General features: G+C 38.1%; 1 protein-coding gene across 3 annotated transcripts in view; it reads left to right on the forward strand.

Moving 5' to 3' along the window:
• LOC149063786 (uncharacterized) overlaps positions 1 to 22,267 on the forward strand; it is a 471,413-nt gene that overhangs the window by 406,703 nt on the left and 42,443 nt on the right. For all 3 annotated transcript variants that reach the window (XM_089255609.1, XM_089255608.1, XM_089255607.1), the window contains one exon: positions 16,239 to 16,377. In XM_089255609.1, the coding sequence (XP_089111735.1) occupies positions 16,239 to 16,377 (139 nt within the window). The remainder of the gene's footprint in view (positions 1 to 16,238; positions 16,378 to 22,267) is intronic.

Below are 22,267 nucleotides of genomic sequence, written 5' to 3' on the forward strand. Positions count from 1 at the left end.
CCTGTATGATGTATATACAGGGTAATTATAATTAAATGTTTTTAATTATTATTACTCTGAGTAATTTTTCATGAATTTCTATACGAAAATCCAGCCAAATCTGGCTGATTATGAAAAATCAGCCGGATTTTTTGGCTTATCAAAATCCGGCTGTTGGGGCTGATGAGCCCATGTGCTGGGCCACTGCTTTTGCGGCTGATTGGCTCTGGTGAAAGTAATTAAGGCTCTGTCCAAAGTAATGTAGCCCTCGGGGTCTCTGTGTTGGCCAGCCCAGATGGTGTTGCGGCTGTTTAGCTCTGGTGAGCCCTCGATTCACTATGGTGGCCAGTCCAGGAGCCACCTGAGCCGTCCTGAAATTAAAGAAATTTGTCTCTCTTAGGAATGGACATTACTGGTGTCTTTTATGGGCTCTGGACAACTTTTTCAGGTCATTGCCTTTTTTTTTTGCACCTACTCGTTTTGGAAGGAATTCATCAGTACGTGATACAGTTTTTCCCACAATTACTATATATATTTACGGCCAGGGTATGCGTTTTACCCTGTGCAGCACAGAAAAATCCTAGTTGTTTGCAGTTTTTCTGCGGTACTATCACAGTTCTGTGCATTACGGTAACAAAACAATGCGATGACTGTTTTCGATAAGTATGCTATATCAAGTACAGACCAACACTGCATAATATACAATATTACATACATGAATAAAATACAACTTACGAATGCATAAATTCCGCTTCTAAAAACCTGGCAGCAGTTTTTGAGGGGGAACCCACTCAGAGTAACGGGAACTTCAATTGTAATCACCCTGTATACGAATTGTCATCACCACATTGCCTTCCTCAATCTAGCCTTTCACGTCCATTTCCACCTACGTTTCATCCTCGCTTTGTCTCTTGGGAGTGGACATTACTGGTGTCTTTTGTGGGCACTGGGCCTCTTTTTATGCGTCTTTGCCTCTTTTCGCACCTAGTCTCTGGTGTGCAAGTAGGTCTTACAGACGTGCTGCATTCAAAAATGCTCAATAGGTTCTCTTGCCTTGGTCTTCACATTTATGCACTTTTCTTCAATCGCTAAGAAATATAACCGTCTTAAAAATCCTTCTAAACACTCTTATAGATTTTCAGTTGGGAAACATGGAAAAAATATTATCGTCTTAATTGCTTAATGGGAGTTCGTTTGCGAGTAATTCAGACGCATTCAGCTTCGAAACATCGAAAACCAACCTTTTTCTGTTACAAAAGAACGAAATCGGATCATTGAAATAGTTCCCATTATTTCCATCGAGAGCCACGCATTTTTTCTCGTTAGAATAAACAGTTTTCCTAATAAAAAATTGCTTGGAAAATTCCTCGATTCTCGGAAAGTTTACCTTCTGAATTAATGGTCTCTTCGCAGTTATTTCTGATGCCTATTCATGAGCACTTTATCAATAAGACTTTTAAAAAGAAACATTCCTTCTCTGAAATAATTAGGCTAATTAATAAAATCGCTGCCGAGAAAAAATTAGCTAAGCTCGCATCTCCCATTCACGCAGGATTAAGAGCATGCTGTTTATTCACAAAATAAAAGAGAAAATGAAAGATAATTAAAATTTTCCCATTTAACTATAAATGTAAATGCGATCTTTGCATGAGTTAGAAAATTGAATTCCTAGTTAATTAGTGGAACAAATTAATTGCAGTCCTGGATAATAAAAAATAATGGTTTAACCTATTATGCCCTTTTATATGAGTTCTCTTTGATTTTTTTTTTATTATTATTTTCATTTATACAGTTTTGACTGTACATGGGTGTACTAAGAGAAGTATCGTAATTGATAGAAATTATTATTTTTTTCTCTGTATAGATATCGATTAGTTCTAGCATAGTGTGACGGAAATTATGTAAATAGTCATTTATTATGCCATCTTTCTCCTGTGAATAGTCATTAACGCATTTCTCTGTGAATTTCGCCCAATTGACGACAAACTTGGCGAATTTAGCTCCGATGATTTGGCGACGTCATGACGCCAAAAGATCTTTCCAGGAGCAGCTTCCCGAGTTTTGTCTGCCTTTATAAAAATGCTTCCAAAGCAGAAATATGAACAGTTTGTTGAGTTTTTTTTTTAAAAGATGTCATATTTCTTGTATGTGAGAGAAGTCACTCTCTGGGTAGCGTGTTTCGTCAAATAACCACTTGTGAATGCGTGTGAATAGCTTTTCTGTGAAATAAATCTGTGTTGTCCTTGAAATTGGCTTCGTGCTTTGCCACCTCGAGTGATTATACGAGACCTTATCCAGAACAATATAATACTTTTTCGAGGCATATAGATTCATCGTATCCATGTGGGTTATTCTCGGATAGAAGCGATTTTTATCTTATTATTAAATAGAAGAGAGTTATCGTGAATAGACTCTTTTCATTATCTCCATGGTTTTCCTGACGCAAATTACCGAAGGAGGCAGCGTGAATGAAAGCTGCCTCGAGGGAATACGTTTCCATTACCCTGATAATATCTTGGAAAAAAGAAATTTCTTGGGTAGGAAATAAGAGTAAAAACAAATTTCTCAAGCGTATGGAGATTGACTTCTTGGGCGATGATAAGTTTTCGATCGGCCAAGATCAACCAATAACGTTCAGAATTGTGTTTTTTGCATGATCGATCAATGCATGCTTGACTCACTTTAATTTACGGAAAACTTGGGGGAAATCGATTTTCTTCATAACATTATTTCGTAATATTTATCATAAACATGATATTCGTGATAATCAATGTTATTATATATTATAGTACACAAATGGTAAATGTAATAAATGTGCTGTTGTTATATGTAATAGCCGGTTAATTATGCATAATCGCCCAGCATTTTGGGAAGTTTTTTTTTGGTAAGTCACTTTCACCGGCAATTATGCATAGTACCTAAGAGCCGTTGGTGAAGATGATAAATTATATGATATGCTACACATGATAATTCATACATGTATTGTATCATTACATCGGGGTACGATCGTAAAATTTGCTGTCATATCTCTGATTCACCTCACTTACTAGACTCATTTAGATTTTCTTTTTCATATTTACCGAATTCACCAATTACACTAGGGTATTATGTATAATCACAGAACAACAACACTTGGTTAATATGCCTGATCGTCGGTAAAAATGTTTTCAGTAATACTCGTATTTATCAACGACGCTTGCGTATTATGCATAATGCCCCGTAAAAATGATATTTTCTTTAGTATTTATCAAATTTACCAACGACGCGACGCTTGGGTATTATGCATATTCGCCGATAAAAGTGATAAATTTATCAAACTTACCAAGACGATTGGAAAGTATGCATAATAACCGATTTATCACACATAATCATTTTATTTAAGCGTGTGTGTGTGTGAGATCAAATACAGTAGAACCCCGATAAACCGAAATAATTGAGACCGAATGACCTTAACCGGTTCGAATCATTTTCCAAGTATTCAGAATTACTATGCGTATCACTACCTGTTATATGAACCTCACAGACATGATACTTTGCTTCAAAATTGGCTTTCGTAAAAGGTTCGAGGGTCCGAGTCCCAAAAACCTTTTAGGGTCATATAATAAAGTCACGTAGAAAATGCCTTTCAGCTTGTAAACACTGAATCAAATCAAGAATAACAATGAAATAAGACATTAAAGAGATTCAGAATTGAGATTGAATCTCCATAACTTCAAGGAGCTCTGTATGACTCGTGGACTCTAGTTGTTCCATCCGTTATGCAAACACGTTAAACAACGATCTAGAGCCGATAGAGTCCGGTATTTATCGTTCTTTCTCAGAAATATGGTCATGGAATTGAGAAAGCGAAAACAGCCATGGGTAGGCCGGTCTTAATTTGAGGCCACGTCCCGGTTTTCCTATTGTCAAGAGGCACCCCATGATAAAATTTCCCCGTAGAAAATCAATTCTTGCAAGCTTGTAGCAGCCCCACTAACCTACGACTTCTAGGATCGCCCCGCGTATTTGTGTGTGAGTGTGTGGGGGGGGGGGGGAGAGGGGTCCCTTTTCACATTTTTTCTTATTTTAAGCATTCTCGTGCAGTTGGGTGCATTTTAATATGGGCGACTTATACTTCGGGAAACTATCAGTTCTGATTGTAATGATACGTCTATGGCCTCATTTGTGGTAGCTAACACGGTTGAAACGACACCTCGACCCGGAATGAATCTTTTTTATCTTTCTTCAATAAAACGTTATTGTACACTGCTGGCCACCCAAATTGCAACACCAAGAAAGACAAGAGATATCGCAACAATATTTATTTTGTAGATAACATGTTGACCAAGCATCAAATGATTAAATTTATAGACTTCTGTGAAGTGTGGTTCCTGCCAAAATCAGTAGCCAGAGTAGCCGCCATTGTTGGAGATCACCGCTGCCACACACCTCGGCATTGATTCAAAGAGACTTTGGATGTGTTCTTGGGGTACAGCAGACCAAGCAGCTTCCACGCGTTGCAAAAGTTGATCTGGTGTGGCAGCTGGGGATGTAATCTGGGTCAATCGTTGAGCAACCATGGACCACATGCTTTCTATCGGCGAAAGATCCAGAGAGCGAGCTGGCCAGGGAAGCAATTCAATCTGGCGATTGACGAAGAACCTTTGGACAATGCGTGCCACGTGTGGTCGCGCATTATCCTGTTGAAATATGGCTGTGGGCAAGCCCTGAAGGTAAGGAAGGACAACTGGCTCCAACACCTCGGAGATGTAGCGCTGGCTTTTTAAAGTACCGGCAATGCGTACTAGAGGAGTGCGAGAGTGATATCCAATACCACCCCATACCATAATACCCGGTGCAGGACCAGTGTGGCGGTGCATAACGCAGCTGTTCAGCATACTCTCTCCACGGTGTCTCCAGACTCGAATCCGACCATCGTTGTGTTGCAGACAGAAGCGTGACTCGTCAGTAAAGACAATTTCATTTCATTGTGCCGTCCACATCCTTCTTTCATCGCACCATTGGCGGCGGAGACGTCTGTGGTTCTGCGTCAAGGGTAGACGAAGCAATGGACGTCTTGCGGACAGACCACTCTGCTGTAAACGGCGTCGAATGGTACGCGCAGACACTGGATGATGCGGTACAGACTGAATGTGCTGTGCTATGGTTCGTGATGTGGCTGAGCGATCCGTCACTGCCATACGCCTGTCATCACGTGAAGTGGTGCACTGAGGTGGATGCGATCGAACACGTCGGTCCGTCGTACCCTCCTGCATCCAACGATCACATATCCGCATTACAGTTGTTTGGTTTCGTCCAACACGACTACCGATTTCCCTGAAAGATAATCCACAATCTCGGTAGTCCACTATCCTTCCTCTGTCGAACTCGGATACTTGATCAAAAGATGATCGCTGTTTTCTACGAGGCATAATTGATCGTTTTTTTGAAAAAACCACAAGAAAAACACAATTGCCGTACTTCAAATCGTCGAAATCTCCAAGCCTTAAATAGCGCTTTGAAGTGGCGCCACAGGCGCGCGTGATGTGCGTCTGCGCTGAAATTCTAATCATTTGCATATCTCACCTCTGCTAATGCATGTTGTAAATTTCATATTATTTGCATGCTTCCTTCAGGGTGTTGCATTTACGGTGGCCAGCAGTATAAAGGAGTCCAATGGCGAATTTGGAATACATGCCACCTACGTTACTGGTCTATGGACTGCCATTTTAGAATGTATGCGCTATCAGGGTCGTCTTAACAGCATCATGAACCCCCGGGCAAAGCGATTTTTTCGGAGGTCCTTCCTAGCTAGAAATGCCTGTCTATCGATTTGCATGCTTATCCCCGGAATATTTAATCGCATTTTATTTTCACGAGGCCTCTTCTGCGCTTGAAGGTCCCCCCCCCCCCCCACCTCCGCAGGTCATGCCAAGGTGGGCCCATGTATTGCGATGGCACTGGTTATAATTACTATTGATAATATTTCTTTCATTCTCGAACTTAAATAAGCAAGCGAGGTTCGACCTCGACTCAAGATCATACGTCGTATTCATTCGAATGCCTGTGCGTATACTATTCAGTAACGGAAGGAAGTGGAATCTTAAGTGTTGTCAATAATAATAATAATTGTATTGTCAATAATAAGTGGAGTTCTTATTATTGACATGATCTAAGAAGAACTTTAAAGAGGTTAATGTGCTTAAGTGATCTAAGAAGACGTTTAATATGTTTTGAGTCCAAGAACATTATTTTTTCAGTAGGCAGCAAGGTGGAAGTTCGGTGGGGAGCGTTGTGTTATAATGGACAGACCTTTTTGGCATTCTCAGACGGTAGTCAGAATTCAGAAATGTACCAAATTCAAATGTACCAAAAATGTGTGTGTATCTCCTCCGGGAATCAAACCCGGATCCTCTTGTATACCGGGCAACTGCGCTACCAACTACACCAGAGACACACTTTTCAATTCCTTATAACACGCATTAGTAGCGTGAAGCGCTGAGTGGAGACACAGCAGCCTCCCGTAAATACAGCAATTTTCGCCCCAGTTGGCGTTTTTTTTATTATTCACTCAGCACTTCCCGCTACTGATGCGTGTTATACGGAGTTGAGAAGTGTGTCTCTGGTGTATTGGTTAGCGCGCTTGCCCGGTATGTAAGGGGAACCAGGTTCGATTCCCGTGAGAGACACAAATCGCTTTCCTTTCCAAATATTAGTTTCAGCATAACATCCAGAAAATTCAATTCCTCAGTACTTTTCGGTTTCAGTAGGCCTAGTGAAAAATGCAATTGAGAGAACAGGGTTTGATTTGTCTAAGAATCATTAGGAAACCTTGCGATTTGGATGAGAATACTTGTATTCTGTGATATATAAAAAGCAATTGCGATCTAAGATACGAAAATACTTCACATGATTTCTGAAACAAATTATTTTGCATTTGTGTCATTTTTGTAAACTTTTTGTGGCATGCATTTTCATCGTTTTCGCTATTATGTAGCAAATATTCAAGATTTTTTTGTTATGTGTTATTCATTTGTCGTCAAGAATCCTACGCAAAATGTGTAAAGTCTCAAAATTTACATTAAATACCTTAAAGCTCACAAAAGCAGCGTCGCGTCTAAACTTTTGTGGCTCATTCTAAAAACTGATATGACTAACATAAGGTAGCAAGCGCGATGGCTGATATATAAGGGCTGCTTTCATCGAGATGAAGGCGATGATTGCGATGCTTCTGCAACTATCGAGTTCGCAATGCGTTCATTAATAGCGGGATCCTTCACCCAGAGCGATAAATTCCATTAGCGCGGCTCCGAGCGAGCTGTCTACGTTGTCGGAAAATGTAAGCTGATTGCACACACATATCAAAGTCCCTCTGTTCTCTTCTAGATACACGTTACCGCGCTCTATATATATAACTCCTTTCAATGTAAGAAGAACTTCCATTACGCAGCTGAGTATCGATACGGAATTCGAAGTCATAGTGACCGATATACGGAATTATTGTACATTTCTTTTGAACAAATTATTGGTGTACAATTTTCGGCTGCACGGGCACAATTATTTCCACACGAAGAGGAAAATTTTAGTACAGGAATCGTGCACTGCTTCAAGTCGGAGGTCTTTAAACTCTTAGACATTGTGGACCGAATTGAAATTTTCTATGAAGCCTGCGAGCTATTGACAAGGAAAGCGTCCCTAGGTTACGTCTTCGAAAAGTTTTGAAAAAAAATTACCACCGATTTTACTTATTTAAATATGCACAGAACTACGAAAAAAAAAATCTGGCGGAATTATTATGGGTCACTCAGAAAAAAAATTTTAAATATTAATATTTTGAACACCAATAGAGGCCAAGAATGAATTTAAAATTACCGAAAGCGCCTAGAGTGAACAGAATTAATGATAATAATAATGAATAATTCCAGAATTAATGAATGATTATTCCAGCATTAATGAATGGTTATTCCAGCAATAATGAAAGATTATTCCAGAATTAAGGAAAGAGATAATACCAAAATTTATAAAAAGCGATAATTCCAGAATTAATGAAAAATAATTTCGGAATTAATGCAATATAATTTCAGCATTGATAAAACTGATAATTCCTAAACTAATGAAAGTGATAATTTTAGCATTAGTGAAAGAGATAATTCCAGAATTAATGAGAGAGAGAGAAATAATTTCAGAATTAATGAAAGAAAAATTCTGGAATTAATGAAAGAGATAATTTCAGTTCCAAAATAAATGAAAGCAATAACTCCAGCATCAATGAAAGATAATTCCAGAATTAATAAAAGAGATAATTTCATCATTGATGAAAGTGATAATTCCAAAATTAATGAAAAATATAATTCCAGAATTAATGAGATATAATTCCAGAATCAATGAAATAAATAATTCCTTAATGAAAGAAATGATAATAAAGGGAATAATTCCAGAATCATTGAAAGAAAATTTCAGCATTAATGAAATAAATGATTCCAGTATCAATGAAATAAATAATTTAATCTTTTTTCATCGTTAGATGTGTTCTCTATCCTTTTTTTAATCTTTAAAACGCAATAATTAGAGACCGAGCTGTACATTTCTATGGGCAAATTGCCAGGCGGGAGCTGTGTTATTCACCGAGTCACGTGATTTCCTTGCATTCGATGTCGCTGCCGTCGCGGCGGTTGGATGCTCCCCTCTGGTAATTATAAGCTCGACGGGTACAGCACAGGAAAAAGAAAAAAAAAGGAGAGCTGCAGTGTGTGTAAAAACAGTGAAAATATTTTTTTATAAATATCGCCAAGAAGTGCGAGAGGCGATGAGTAGCCAAGTGTTGTCATTTTAATAATGTTTTGCGGCTTTAATAAATGAATTCCATCGTTTTCTTTTTTTTATGTGATTGTAGGTGATGCATGTACATAAATTTTCCCCATAATTTTTTGAAGGACGACATCTTGGGACCTTTTCCTAGTGAGTTGCCTATATCGTTGGAAAGTGGTATCCAGATTTATATACGATCACTCAATGAACAGCATAGTAAGTTAGAGTGTAGTGTCGGGTATTAATGGAGGCGTCTTTGGGCCAAATAGCCTGAAGACGTGCCCAAATGATTTAAATCTTTCATTTATTCGGAAATTTCTTCCATGAAATACGAATTTTTATCAATTCCGAAATTAATTTTTCATCAAATATTAATTTCCGTTCATTTTGAAACAACATCTTCCAATAGATATGAGTTTTGACTAACTCTCAAATCATTTCTTTTTCACTAAATATGTTTTTTTTTCTTCTTTTTCACTCTTTAAATATATATTTAATTGAATTTTTATTAATTCAGAAATCAATTTTTCCACTAAATACGATTTTTGTTTTCAGACTCTGATGTAATTTCTTGCAATAAATATGAATTTCCATTAGTTCACAAATAACTTCTTTCATTAAATATGGATTTTGATCATTCTCAAATTATTTCTGTCATTAAATGTGTTCTGAAATTAGATTCATTGTGTCATTAAATTAATTCTGAAATCAATTTTTTAACAAATATTAATGTTTGTTCATACGTTGCGATGGATATGGATTTCCATTGACTATGAAATCATTTCTCTCTTTCGTTATATATGACTACTAGCTACAATACCCGGCGCTGCCCAGGTTTTCTTCAATGAGGCTTTTTTGGATCACGTGATATCTCCCACTCTTTTTCTTGAGGGACATACAAACCGTGTCCAAGTTAACCAATATGGCGACTTCCTGTGCGATTCATGAAATAAACGAATCTAGATTTACACAGAAACTAGAAATGAATATATATTTTTCTTTTTTTAAGGGGCGCTAGGTATTTCGATCCCCCCCCCCCCCTCTGAACTTGAAGTTATCCATCTGTCTGTTCCAGCTTCAAAAAATCCTTAGTTAAAGCTGTGGAATGTTTTCGATGCACTTTTCACGGGCTCATAACTAATTTTAAAATATCCTAACCCACATGAATTTATGCAAATAAATATCAAAAGATGGAGACATTAATTTTCATACTTGAGAAGATATAAATGAAATCAATGATATTGCTCGAATATCCAACTCAAAAGAATAGGTTTGGCTAATTTCTTCATATTTAATCTCCTGGGCTTCGTATATCTCTAAGCGAACTGAATATTTCAAAAATCGAGAATTCAATACAATTTTTAAAATTATTGATGGGGTGGAAAATCCCACTAAATTTCCACATTTCTATAGTAAAATCGGCAATTTTAGCACTGATTTCTATGAGGATCACCCTTTTCCTGACTCTCAAAGCGATGCTGATGATGATTATGACGTCTATTCAAAAAGCCTCATTACTGAGAGTATATTGAAAATGTGGCAAACCATTATAAAGGCATAAACTATTATACATATACTAAGAGGATTAAAGAAGTGACAAACCGTCGTAAAGGCATATACACGTCTGAAACGCATTGCTAGGGAACCACGGTAACCAAAGTAAACGTTCGGAAAGTGATTGTTGAGGCCCAAAAAACCATTGTTGCCGGACAGTTTTTTGCCCGTTTGGGGAATTTGCCCTCGGCTGACGAAATTTTAAAGTAGCCTATCGTTCACGTAGGGTCCCATTTGGTATATATGCAAAATTTGCGACGATCGATCTAAAATTGTAGATTTGTATAGAGAACATACATACACACACACACACACAGACAGAAAATCAATTTTATATACTATATAGATTTTTTGTATAATTCTGAAACCATTTTTTCCATCAAACGTCTATTTGTATTGGTTGAAAAACAAATTCTTGTATTTTTAATATGAATTTCCATTGGTAGAAAAAAAATATATTTCCTTTCATTAAAAATAGGACTTTTTATTAGTTCGCGAGTCCTTCCTTTTATTAAATTGGAATTTCCTTTAATTATCAAACCGTTTCTGCGGCACTTTTTTCTCCGCCAAACGCTTTTTCACAAACAATAATTAGAAAATTCGCAACATGTTTGGTGAGAATCTTGTGATGTCCCGTGTTTTTTCACGATAAAATACGCGATCACCCCTGATCATAATGAAAAATAACTACTTTTTCTGCGGTATTTTGATTGTCTAACAATATTTTCAATACTTAAAATATATTGTAAGCGTCTACCTTGGATATAACGGCAAAATTTCTCAGAATCCACGACGCAAATATTTATAACGGGCTTTGTCTGTATCAAACACAAATATACATTCATATTTTCTTACTATATTTTTTTTATTATTATTTTTGAATGAACTTCGTTTTCTTATGCACATTTTATCAATTTTTTTCTCACATTTGTTTGTTTTTCACGTTTAATGCGTGAACTTTCGGGATTATATACAAATATCCCTTTTTTTTTGTTTGCTATTGTTTTCCATCATTGTATTTTCACACTTCACTGTAGCTGGTCAGATGCTTGTCGAGTGAGTTTATCTAATATTACTCTATGAAATTTCTCAAAACGATATTTAATAGAATGGCACGACCTGGTTTGTTAATCGATAGATTTTTTAAGTTTAATAAGGTATATGTTTTAAAAATCTCGTTATACTAAGATATGGGCATCTATTTTCCGTGTCCGGAAATTTCAACGGCAACACTTCGATGCGAGTTAGTTACTGAGTCAGTGAGAGAGGGAGGGAGTGAGTGCGTGAGTTACTGAGTCAATAACCAAGTAAATCGGTCCGTGAGTGAGTGGCCCAGTTATAGTCCGTTTTAGGTTAACTTTGCAGTGAAGGGGAAGCTACGAGGGAACCGCATCACTCGTTGCTATGGGGACGAAAGCCTCTTAACCAATGTATCGATGCGCGGCCTCGGTAAGGTATGGCCGATTCTCGCCAATCTCACTGAGAAAAATGTTTTTTTACGTGTAACGTAATTGCACAGTTAAATTAGTAATAATTATAGAATTAAAAGAAAACCATTGCCGATACTTTCAGAAATTAAAGTGAGGTTTTTGAAATCATTTGTTTTGTTTTTTGATTAGAAAGTGTTTTAAAATTTAGAAAAAGTAATTATTTTCTATCAGCGTGTCACTTACTCTTCATTGATGTGCCGTAAGTAACACTAAAAATTTCAAAAACCGTAGTAATGTTTTTCTGCAATATTTCCCTTCCCTTAGTTGAAATTTATTTACAAAAAAATCCAAACAGTATTATGAAAGCAACGTATAATTTTAAAATACTGTATGGCTCTCAAAAAAACTTGGGGATTTTTCATTTTTTCTTCAATTTATATGGAAGAAACTAATGTTAAATAAAATTTTTGAAGCCAATCAAAAAAAATAAAAAAAAATTAAGAAGAAGCAGATTAACTGTTTTCACGTGTAAATGCAAGAATAGCACCAAATAATAATAATGATACGGAAAAGTTTAGAATTTTTTACTCACTTTGCTTGCCGAAATTTCCGTCGCTCGACTTCCCCCCCCCCCCTTCCCGAACGGTATACGTCGATGTCACTTGTTTTCACGACAGTTTTAGAATTTTCTTACGGTTGATGCGCTGCTCATGGTTATTACGGATGATTCTTATCGAGTTTTGTTTACAGCGAGTATTCAAAAACCAAAAATGTAGTATTCAGGAATGGAAGAGCAGAGAACTTTCGCGTGGCTATCTCGGGTGAAAATAAAGATACAACTGTCACATAAATGATGAAAGCCCAAACCACTGTGGACCCCTCTCTCTCACTTATGTTATCTGAAGAGACAGTAAAGGCAAGGGGCATCTGGAGAAACAGGTGGGTGGAAGATGGCGTCCGTCGTGTGAGTGGAAGTCGCGACTCTGTCAACACTCTCCGTGATCGGAAACTAAAACTATCCCATAAACATGGCAAAAAATAAATAATTAAAAAAAAGGAGGACCAAAAACCAAAACTTCTGCACCCATGAGGGCCTCTCACGATAGTATCCGCACTCTCGTGGATGAGAAACACTTGTAATCTATGAGTGAATATCTGAACTCACTGAAGCCTATTTTTGAGAGAAAATAAAACTGATTGAATATTCGTGTTTATGTGTAAGCCTGTAACTGCATGTAAAACTGAATGAAAAATTGTATCGTTATGGAAAATTCAACCTAATGACGAAAAAAAATATGTATATACAGCATATAATTGTGTGACGGAAGAAACACGACAGTGATATTGGCGGGGAAAATTTCTAGGATATCGCGCCAGAATGTCGTTGCCGTTGCCATGGATTTTTAATAATGGTAACTAATATTTTTTTATAATTTAAAGATTTTAAACAAGTAAACATCGGTTCAAAACGATATTTTTTGAGTATTTTTTTCAAAATTATAGAAAAAAGTGAAATATTCTGTATAAAGGATCATCGTAAACCTCCGATTTATGAGAACTATATTTTGCGGCGAAGTAATACACTCTCTACCTTTCTCTTCACTGCAAAGTTAACCTGAAACAGACTATAGTAAGTAATTGAGCGAGTGACCTAGTAAGTGAGTGAATTGTTTAGGGCCGTATTCACCGACATGGTACAAACTGTAGTCAGAATTTTTGGGTGGGTAAAAGATCAACAAAGATTGGTTAAAAACCTGAATTATACCAATCCGTGTCGATCTCTTACCAAAAATTGTGACTATATTTTTTGTGGGGAATGCTCACATTAATACAATTAAAAGGGATACTAAGATGGTTTAATCCACTGATCCTCATTAAATAAGAAACAAAATAATACAACAAAAGCGTCAGTGTGGGAGGCCACGTCTGGTCTCACCCACGTACACGTCGACGTCTGCCTGAGATCCGTATACATCGTCAGAGGGCGCTCATATATTACCGTGAAAGATAGGACGTCTTCCTTCCTACAGTTTAAACTATGTTGGTGAATACACCCCTTAGTTAGTTAGTTTCAACTTAGCAGTGTCACAAATGATTAAAAAATCCGATTATTCTATGTTATAATTGTCTACATTACAATATTGACCTAATGCCATATCTATGGCTTCAGGGGTTTCGGATCGGTGTGATTTCAACGTATGACCCCCATAGGGGTCGAATATGGAAAAACCCTTTCTTAGTCAGTCTTTACGTCGTGAAACAAAACTATTAACAAAATTTGATATTTATAGCTTCAGCGGTTTTGGCTCGGCGATAATGAATCAATCAGGACATGTTATTTTATATATAGTATATACGGGGTGATTATAAAAAAAACTATCCCAACATATGGGCCCCTAACTATCATACCATTCACAGAAACTGAACGAAATTTTGGCATAAGGTATTTTGAGGTATGTGATCAAGAATGATATGGAAAACAGCAGTGTCACTCTAACAGTTACGGTTACAGTGAGAAAATTTCGAAAATATCAAATGGCAACACCAAGTTTTTTGTATTGGAATGCGATCTCCATACTAAAAAACACTAAATAGCGTTGGAATGGCACCTGTAGCACGAAAATCCCCGGAGCTAGGCAAGGAAAAAGGACTTTGCCGTGCACCAGAGCATTAATGTTCGTTTCATTCGTCACACCGTTTCTTCGGCTGAGATCCATCCCAGCCTGATTAGTCCTCCACGAGGTCATGTGGAAAAAACACAATAAAATGCTTTATTTTATGCTGCTTTTCTGTCCTTATTGGTTGTCCTCACTTTTAGCCTATCTACCGCCGGTGATTTTCATGCTACAGTTGCCGTTCAAACGCTATTTAGTGTTTTTCAGTATGGAGATCACATTCCAATACAAAAAACTTGGTGTTGCCATTTGATATTTTCGAAATTTTCTCACTGTAACCGTAACTGTTAGAGTGACACTGTTGTTTTCCATATCATTCTTGAGCGCATACATCAAAATACCTTATGCCAAAATTTCATTCAGTTTCTGTGAATGGTATGATAGTTAGGGGCCCATATGTCGGGATAGTTTTTTTATAATCACCCTGTATATATAGATGTAGATACGCACTAAGACGGGATTTCTGAAAGTTCATCACCTATGGGGGATCACGAGGTGTTCAAGTGGTATAGAGGGGAATCATCGCTGAGTAAATTTGAGATTGCAGAATCCACACCAGTGAAGTCGTGGGTAACAGCTAGTTCATCATAAACAAAATCCATTGGTGACTGATAACCAACAATGTCTTTTATAATATCAAAGTGATAACAGGAGATGATTTTAAGCATTTTAGGGGGGTTTATTCATCGCGTATCCACTTACTTTATTATCTTTTACTTCTGTTATTATTCCTTTTAACGTTTCATTAGAAGTTTTGGAGTAAAACATAGAAGCCGCTGTGCGGTCGTGTGGGCATCGTGCTGGACTCTCGTCCCGAGGATCCAGGTTCGAACCCCGTTGACGGCACAGTGGTGGTCAGCTGAAGTTGGTTTTCTGCGGTTTTCCAGCTTCAAGGCACGAATGTGTGACCCGATCACTCATTTGGAAAAGTCTCTCCGCAGAGAGCAGGGAGGCCTACAACAGGATACTCAGAAAAACATGAAAATTCAAGCATTTCCATCCTTACTTCAGAAAATGGAAGCCAGATGGCAGCATGAACACAAAACAAGCGCAACTCAACAACATAAATACGTTAGGGCCAAGCATACACTCAGAACACACATTCCGGCATGTGCCGATTCGTTAGAAATTCCGAAAAGGAATGTGTACGCGGTACATGTTCGGTTAAGCAGTAGTAGTAGTAAAACATAGAGTTTTAATGGCGTTATTGAATACACTCTCTTGTATTGTGCAACAGCAATTTGTAATTTTATCCGTATCATCTAAATATCTTCTAATAAAGTAATTATTAAAACTTTCCGTCATATCTTTAGGCTCACTCACTCACTGGATCATTCACTCACTCACTAGGTCACTCCGTCGCTTACTCATTAGGTCGCTTACTCACTTACTCACTTCGTCACTCACTTACTAGATCATTCACTCACTCACTGACTCAGTAACTCAATCGCTAACTGACTCGCACAGAACTGTTGTCGATGAATTTTCCGTAAACACTATTGTCTATAGTGTCTAACGGTGGGTATCTTTTCTCAGCCACCTCGTTCGACATTTTTGCATGTTGTGGCCCTGTATACGTATAACTTTATTAAAATGTGAGCGTAATTTATAATTGTCCACAATGTTATAAAGTAGTAGTAGGAGGGACACACCGGAAAAATATTAGTATCTAATATTCACCAATGGAACTTACTACTCCCCATTGTTATTAATTATTGACACCAAGACTGAAATAATGCATTTCTAAGTGCGTGTATTTTAAAGAGAGGGTACTTTAACACATTATAATATTTGTCTTTTTTGTTATTTCCAGGTGGCATCACCAACAGACCTCTTGCATGCAGTAGTAGCACTCTATAACAACTGCCTTCCAGATATCACCGTGCAATCTTTATACCGCACAGTTTGCGCTGAAGGCACGAAGACGTTACTCCTGCTAAGGGACACCTCAGGTAAAAAACTGTCTATCAAAACTGTGTTGAATATAACATTTTTCACCATGCTTCAGATATACAGGGTGGTCAAAAAAAAAAATTGCCGATATACCAGTCCCTAGCAGTTGCAAAAATCAAGGAATATGAACGAAATTTGAGATATAAGTGTTTCGAAATATGAGCTCGAGAATGAAGAGAAAAAGCAAAACCCTAGCTCTCATGTTTACGGTCACAGCAAAAAAAAATGGCAACACTCACTTTTTGCCTTGCCAAAGCATTGGCGTAGTGGATGGCGTTTAGAACGGTATTTGTACCACCATAAACGCCGGCACAGGACGCAGGCAAACAATGGGTTGGTGTGCTAAGCCCTCGGGTGTTCCTGTGGTGGTAATGCAATATCTGCGTCGGTTGTTTCCATATATCCCTCTGTCTGCGTGTAGCGCCGGCATTTATCTTGCGACAAGTCCCGTTTCAAGACCATTCATGGTTCTTGATCACCTTGCAATGCATAAAAGTTGGTGTTGCCAATCGAATTCTTCTAAATATTTTTGCATATTCTGAAGCACCTACAGGCCCACTCTTCGATATTTTGCCGCCACAAGGGGCTCCTATATCGTCAAAGTTATTTTATGACCTCCCAATACATAATTGCCATATCATGCACCAAAAAGGAACTCATAATCCGTAAAATATGTATTGTGGTATATATGATTCCGTATATGGTCCCGGCAAGAATAAAAAAATACCCTCCACTCAAATCGATAAAAAACATGGAAATAGTATTGATGGCAACAGCATGAACACTGATTTGCTCCACAAGGGACTCTATATCAGGAGTTATATGCGTTGATTTATTGAAATGTTCTTCATAATTATTAATAATATAATAAGTTTGAATCGTGGGTCGTATCTATATCGTAATCCAAAAACTTGAGTACGAACCAAAGGCGAATTTATGGTGTTGGCGCCTGTGGGCTACACCAATTTTGCCAATCTCCTACCACTCAACTCTAACTTTCTTGACCACTCATTCCTCGAATTCACCTTCTTATTCCCCCCCCCCCGTAATTGCACTTGTGTCTTTAATTCACTCTTTTGGTCATTCCCATCTTTAATTCACTCTTTTGATCATTCAAATGCTTGAATGGACACTTTTTTTGGCTGTTCACTGACTTCTTTTGCTCTTTAGATCCCTCTCGCTCACACATTCGCTATGTCACTCTTTTGGTCACTCAGTGATCCTGCTCCTCACTCTCAAGATTTTGATCATTCACATGCTTGCACACACTCTAGGTCGTTCTTTCGGTCATTCTCGTGATCACACACACTCTAAGTCAGCGTTTCCCTCTTTGATGTCGCGAACCCCCTTGTAGTGAAGGTCAATGCTACGTGGACGGCCCTTCCCCCCACTAACGTCAGAAGGTCAATTTCGGTGCCTCCCTACCATAAAATCAGAAATGTATCATTTCCATTTTTTTATAATCTGTATATCATAAAAAAAATGAATAAATTGCAATTTCCCAGCACAATCCATCATTCACGCAATGGTAGAAAATGAAAATGATCCCGTGGACTCCTTACAATGTACTCACGGATCACTGGGGTCCACGGATCAAAAATTGAAAAACAGTGCTAAAATGAATCTTTTTGTCATTCCAATGCTCACCCACTAAATCGTTCATATTCTCTAGATCATACATGCTCAATTCCATGGCCCTCGCAGTCATCTGATGTTGCCGGTGACCTCAGACATAATGTTGTAAAAATGAACTAAGTGACACATTACCAGCTCACTTAAGTCATCCTCGGTGTAGTTCAACGTCATTTAAATAGTTCAAGGCACAATTACAGAACATGTAGTGCACACGGTCCATATTCAGATAACTAAAAAGTAACCCGTGGCACATTTCCATATCCCTCAAGTGTGGCCCGCGCCCCATTTACATATCAATTCAAGTAACCACCGGAAAATTTGCAGAGCACTTGAGTGGACCACGGCACATTTCCAGATAACTTCGGCGGCCGGCGACACAATGCAAGATACTACAAGAGACTCGCGGCACACTTCAAGAGCACTGAAATGGCCCGCGGACCTTTTATAGATCACTTAAGAGTGATTTGCAACACATTACCAATTCACTTAAGTGACCATCGGCATAGTTCCACGGCATTTAAGTGGCCATCGGCACATTCCCAGATCAATTTAGTGACCCACGGCACATTCCCAGATCAATTTAGTGACCCACGGCACATTCCCAGATCAATTTAGTGACCCACGGCACATTCCCAGATCAATTTAGTGACCCACGGCACATGCCCGCATCGCTTTAGTGACCGGCGACGGTGCTGTTCCAGATTACTCAAGTGGACCGCGACACGTTTTCATACAAATGAGGAGGGTCCACACTTTTCGAAATTTTAACACCCTTGGTCTAGGTCGCTCTTTTGGTCATTCACTGACCTACTCCCTCGCTGTCTAGGCACAGGCAGACTTATGGATTTACTGTCTGTGGGATATACGAATCTCGCCGCCCTTCTCCTAACCTACTAATATTTTTTTACCGCTCATTCCCCAAATTTGTCGCCATTTGGGCTATTTTAGCCCACCAAGTCCCCCCATAAATACACCACTGGCCCGAACTTATGCTCCACCTGAAAACGGCAAAAACCTTTCCCCCGAACGGATTTCGATTCCGAAAGCCTAGTTTAATACCAAGAATTTACACCGTCCCGAGAGAAGATTTATATGTGCCCGCAACTTCCCTATCACTGAGCAACGCTTCCTTAATTGCCGAGAATCCAGACACGTTCCAGTTCCAAAGAGTAAATTACTTATTTTCCTCGGTTTTAAGCCTATATAACCCTGGCAGCTTCAAACCTCTAACATGCGGGGAGTCATTGCTCCACCGAGAGCTATCGGCGCGAGTTTATTGCTCGAGGATGATAAACCCCGGGATATACAGAGATATACTGTAAAAGGCGCTCGTATAAAATATCATGTCTTAAAATAACTTCAGGAGATCTTCGGAGGTGTATGGAGGACATGGAGGTAAGCGAAGACGCGTTATATACGAACCAAGCGTGTTTATAAGATGGATAGCAGACGGAAAATCTCGGAACGATCGATCCTTTTGTGTTTTGTTGTTCACAAATTTAGAGACGGAAAAGGGATTTTTGAAAGGGAAGAAAAATTGCTGAGAAATGTTTATAGCAATAAATTTAACTATTGAGAAGGGGAAAAAATACAGTCAGGGTATAAATAGAAATTTATATATGCAGAAAAATGCGATTTCTTTGATAACACGGGAAAAATATGCTCCCAAAATAAAAACATTTCATGGGAGGGTGTTCAGCGAAATTTAGGGAAAACGTTCGAAAGACAAGAAAAGATTACTCTGGGAACACTGTCTTCTAACAGATGTTAGTGAAGCATATGTGGTCGTCACTAAAAATCATAAATTTCTCATAAATTAGAATATAATTCCACCACATTCCTCACTCATCACCACGTTTGATTTTAATTTGGTTCTGCGTGGAGATTTCTGAGCTCAGATTTTGAACTATGATGAAAACCCGTTAACCGCTTTACGATCAAAGGACGTAATATTGCGTCCTCGCCAGTAGAATGAATTCAAACAAGCTCTCGTTCTGTTTTCTCTCCTCTCGCCTGATCATCATAAAGCTTAGTTGCAAACTTACAATTTTTTTTTTCTTTTTGTATACTCTGACAGGCCCGTCATTTAGGGGGCAGGGGGGGCCCCCCGGGCTTTCGAAAATACACTAAAAATGGTATATATATATATATATACAAATATATATATATATATATATATACAAATATATATATATATATATATATATATATATATATGTACAAATATATATATATATATACAAATATATATATATATATACATACATTGAGTACATGTGCTTTGTTCCTTCCCCCCTGGAAAAAGTTTGCCCCACCCCCCCCGGAAGAAGTTGAAATGACGGCCCTGTGTACCATGATATGATTTTTTTTCTTCACATATGATGTATCTTTCTTATAAGAGTGAAAGAGAACAGGTAGGGTGAGCGTAAAAAGAAATCCTAACTTTATACCTACATTCTTATCACCTTATCTCTTATACTGTGTTACTTTTTTTTATTTGTGTTTTTTTTTTTTTTTTTCCTTTCCTTATTCTAACTTGCGGTTAGGTCAGGACACAAGTTTACTATATTGCCGATTCGTCGAATAGAGAGTATCCGAATTTCTTGCCAAATCGCTTGTAAGCGGAAGGGTTGAAGATAGCGAAACTGTGAAGCTGGTTGAGGACGAAGAGAATATTTCCATCCGTTTGAAGCTTTTAACCGTTTAAGCGGTTTATAAAGTTTTCCTGGTCCGCATTATAACTGCCACAGTAGAAATCACAAAACCTTCTAGAAATTGCCACTCATTTTCTAGAAGAATGTTTATTTCCCGATCACGTGAGCTGATGAATGTGCCCTCCCACAACACAACGAATTAATAATAATAATAGAAAAAAAAAACTACTGTTTCTCTGTGCGTGTTATTTATGCCGTATATACATAGCCTCGAAGGGAAATGGAAAACATCCTTTCTCTCCCTTCTGTCATCAGAAGCTGACTCCGCCCACTGGCAGTTGATTGGCAGGACGAGAGGGGGGGGGCGGGAAGGTAGAAAAGGAAAACGCGTTATCAGGAGAAGAAAACTTACAGCGGTATCTGGGCTCGGATGTGCCGTTTTGAGAGAGCTTTTAGAATCCGAGATATTTCATGATTTCCGATATGTTAGGGGGTTATGAGAGCACGAGATATATTCTCGCGATTGCTACTGTAAGGGTTAAGAAGGTCGCATCGGGTGCATTGGAATCAGGCCGCTCAAAATCAATTCTAGATGCTGTAAACATTTGGTGGCAACGTATTCATACTCATGTGTTCGTAGAAAGTATTTTCAGGCAGTTTCACTGTTAAAAATAAACGTAAAAAACTTAAAATTAAAAATGACTTTGAGGTTTGGGGGGAAGACATGCTTCACTTGCCTTAACAAGACTGATTGGAAATTTTCTCCTTCACACGTGCACAATATGATATTTTTCCACACTGTCCAAGCTTACCATTTGTCATCATTCCAAAACTATCGATGGCACGTGATTCGAAAAATTTACATAATCGTCGACTGATTAGTTCCATCTTATACGCCCGCCCGTCTGTCATACTGCCATGATCATACTGCCATATGATCCTAACCCTACTTTCAGTCAAAAAAATTTCTCTCTTCCAAAAACCTGAAGTTTTTCGTGTCCCTCAATTTATGGACACTAATAACATTCCAAATATTTTCAGAAATGTAACTTATATATTCTTTACTGAAAAAAAAAAGGCATAAGTAACGATTCCTTTATTACATTAACGTTTCATTGGTCCAAACTTTCTCTTACCACTTTACCATACTACATGCTCTTCGTACACATTCCTGTATGGAGTTTCCAATGGATTGGTTATCTGGCCAAAAATCCGCTATGCATCGGGATTTTCCTTGCTCTTTACCAAATCAGCAGCACTTGAATCGGATTCGGAATATTCTTCTCCATATTCATGAGTAAAGCCTGTTAAGCGAATCGAGATTTCTATATTTTTTCCTCGGTATTTCCACCACAGGCGGAATTCCAAAATCTCAAATCCGATTCCTCTCCAGCGAACATGGCTTAGCATTCTTTCGAAATGGGAAATCCCCAGTCATGTATGTATATATATCGGTAGAAGAATCACGGATTCTTGTTGGAATTTCTGATATTTCTTCCATTATGTACATCTTGCGTGTTTTTTGTATGGCGCGTATCCGATTTCAACTACTTTACTTTTCTCCGATATTTCGCATTTCTGGATATCTGAATTCCCCTAG

This window comes from Pholcus phalangioides, unplaced genomic scaffold (genome assembly GCF_987345545.1).
Source record: "Pholcus phalangioides strain wild (caught in Gottingen) unplaced genomic scaffold, Ppha-v1.0 ptg000043l_1, whole genome shotgun sequence".
NCBI lineage: Eukaryota > Metazoa > Arthropoda > Arachnida > Araneae > Pholcidae > Pholcus > Pholcus phalangioides.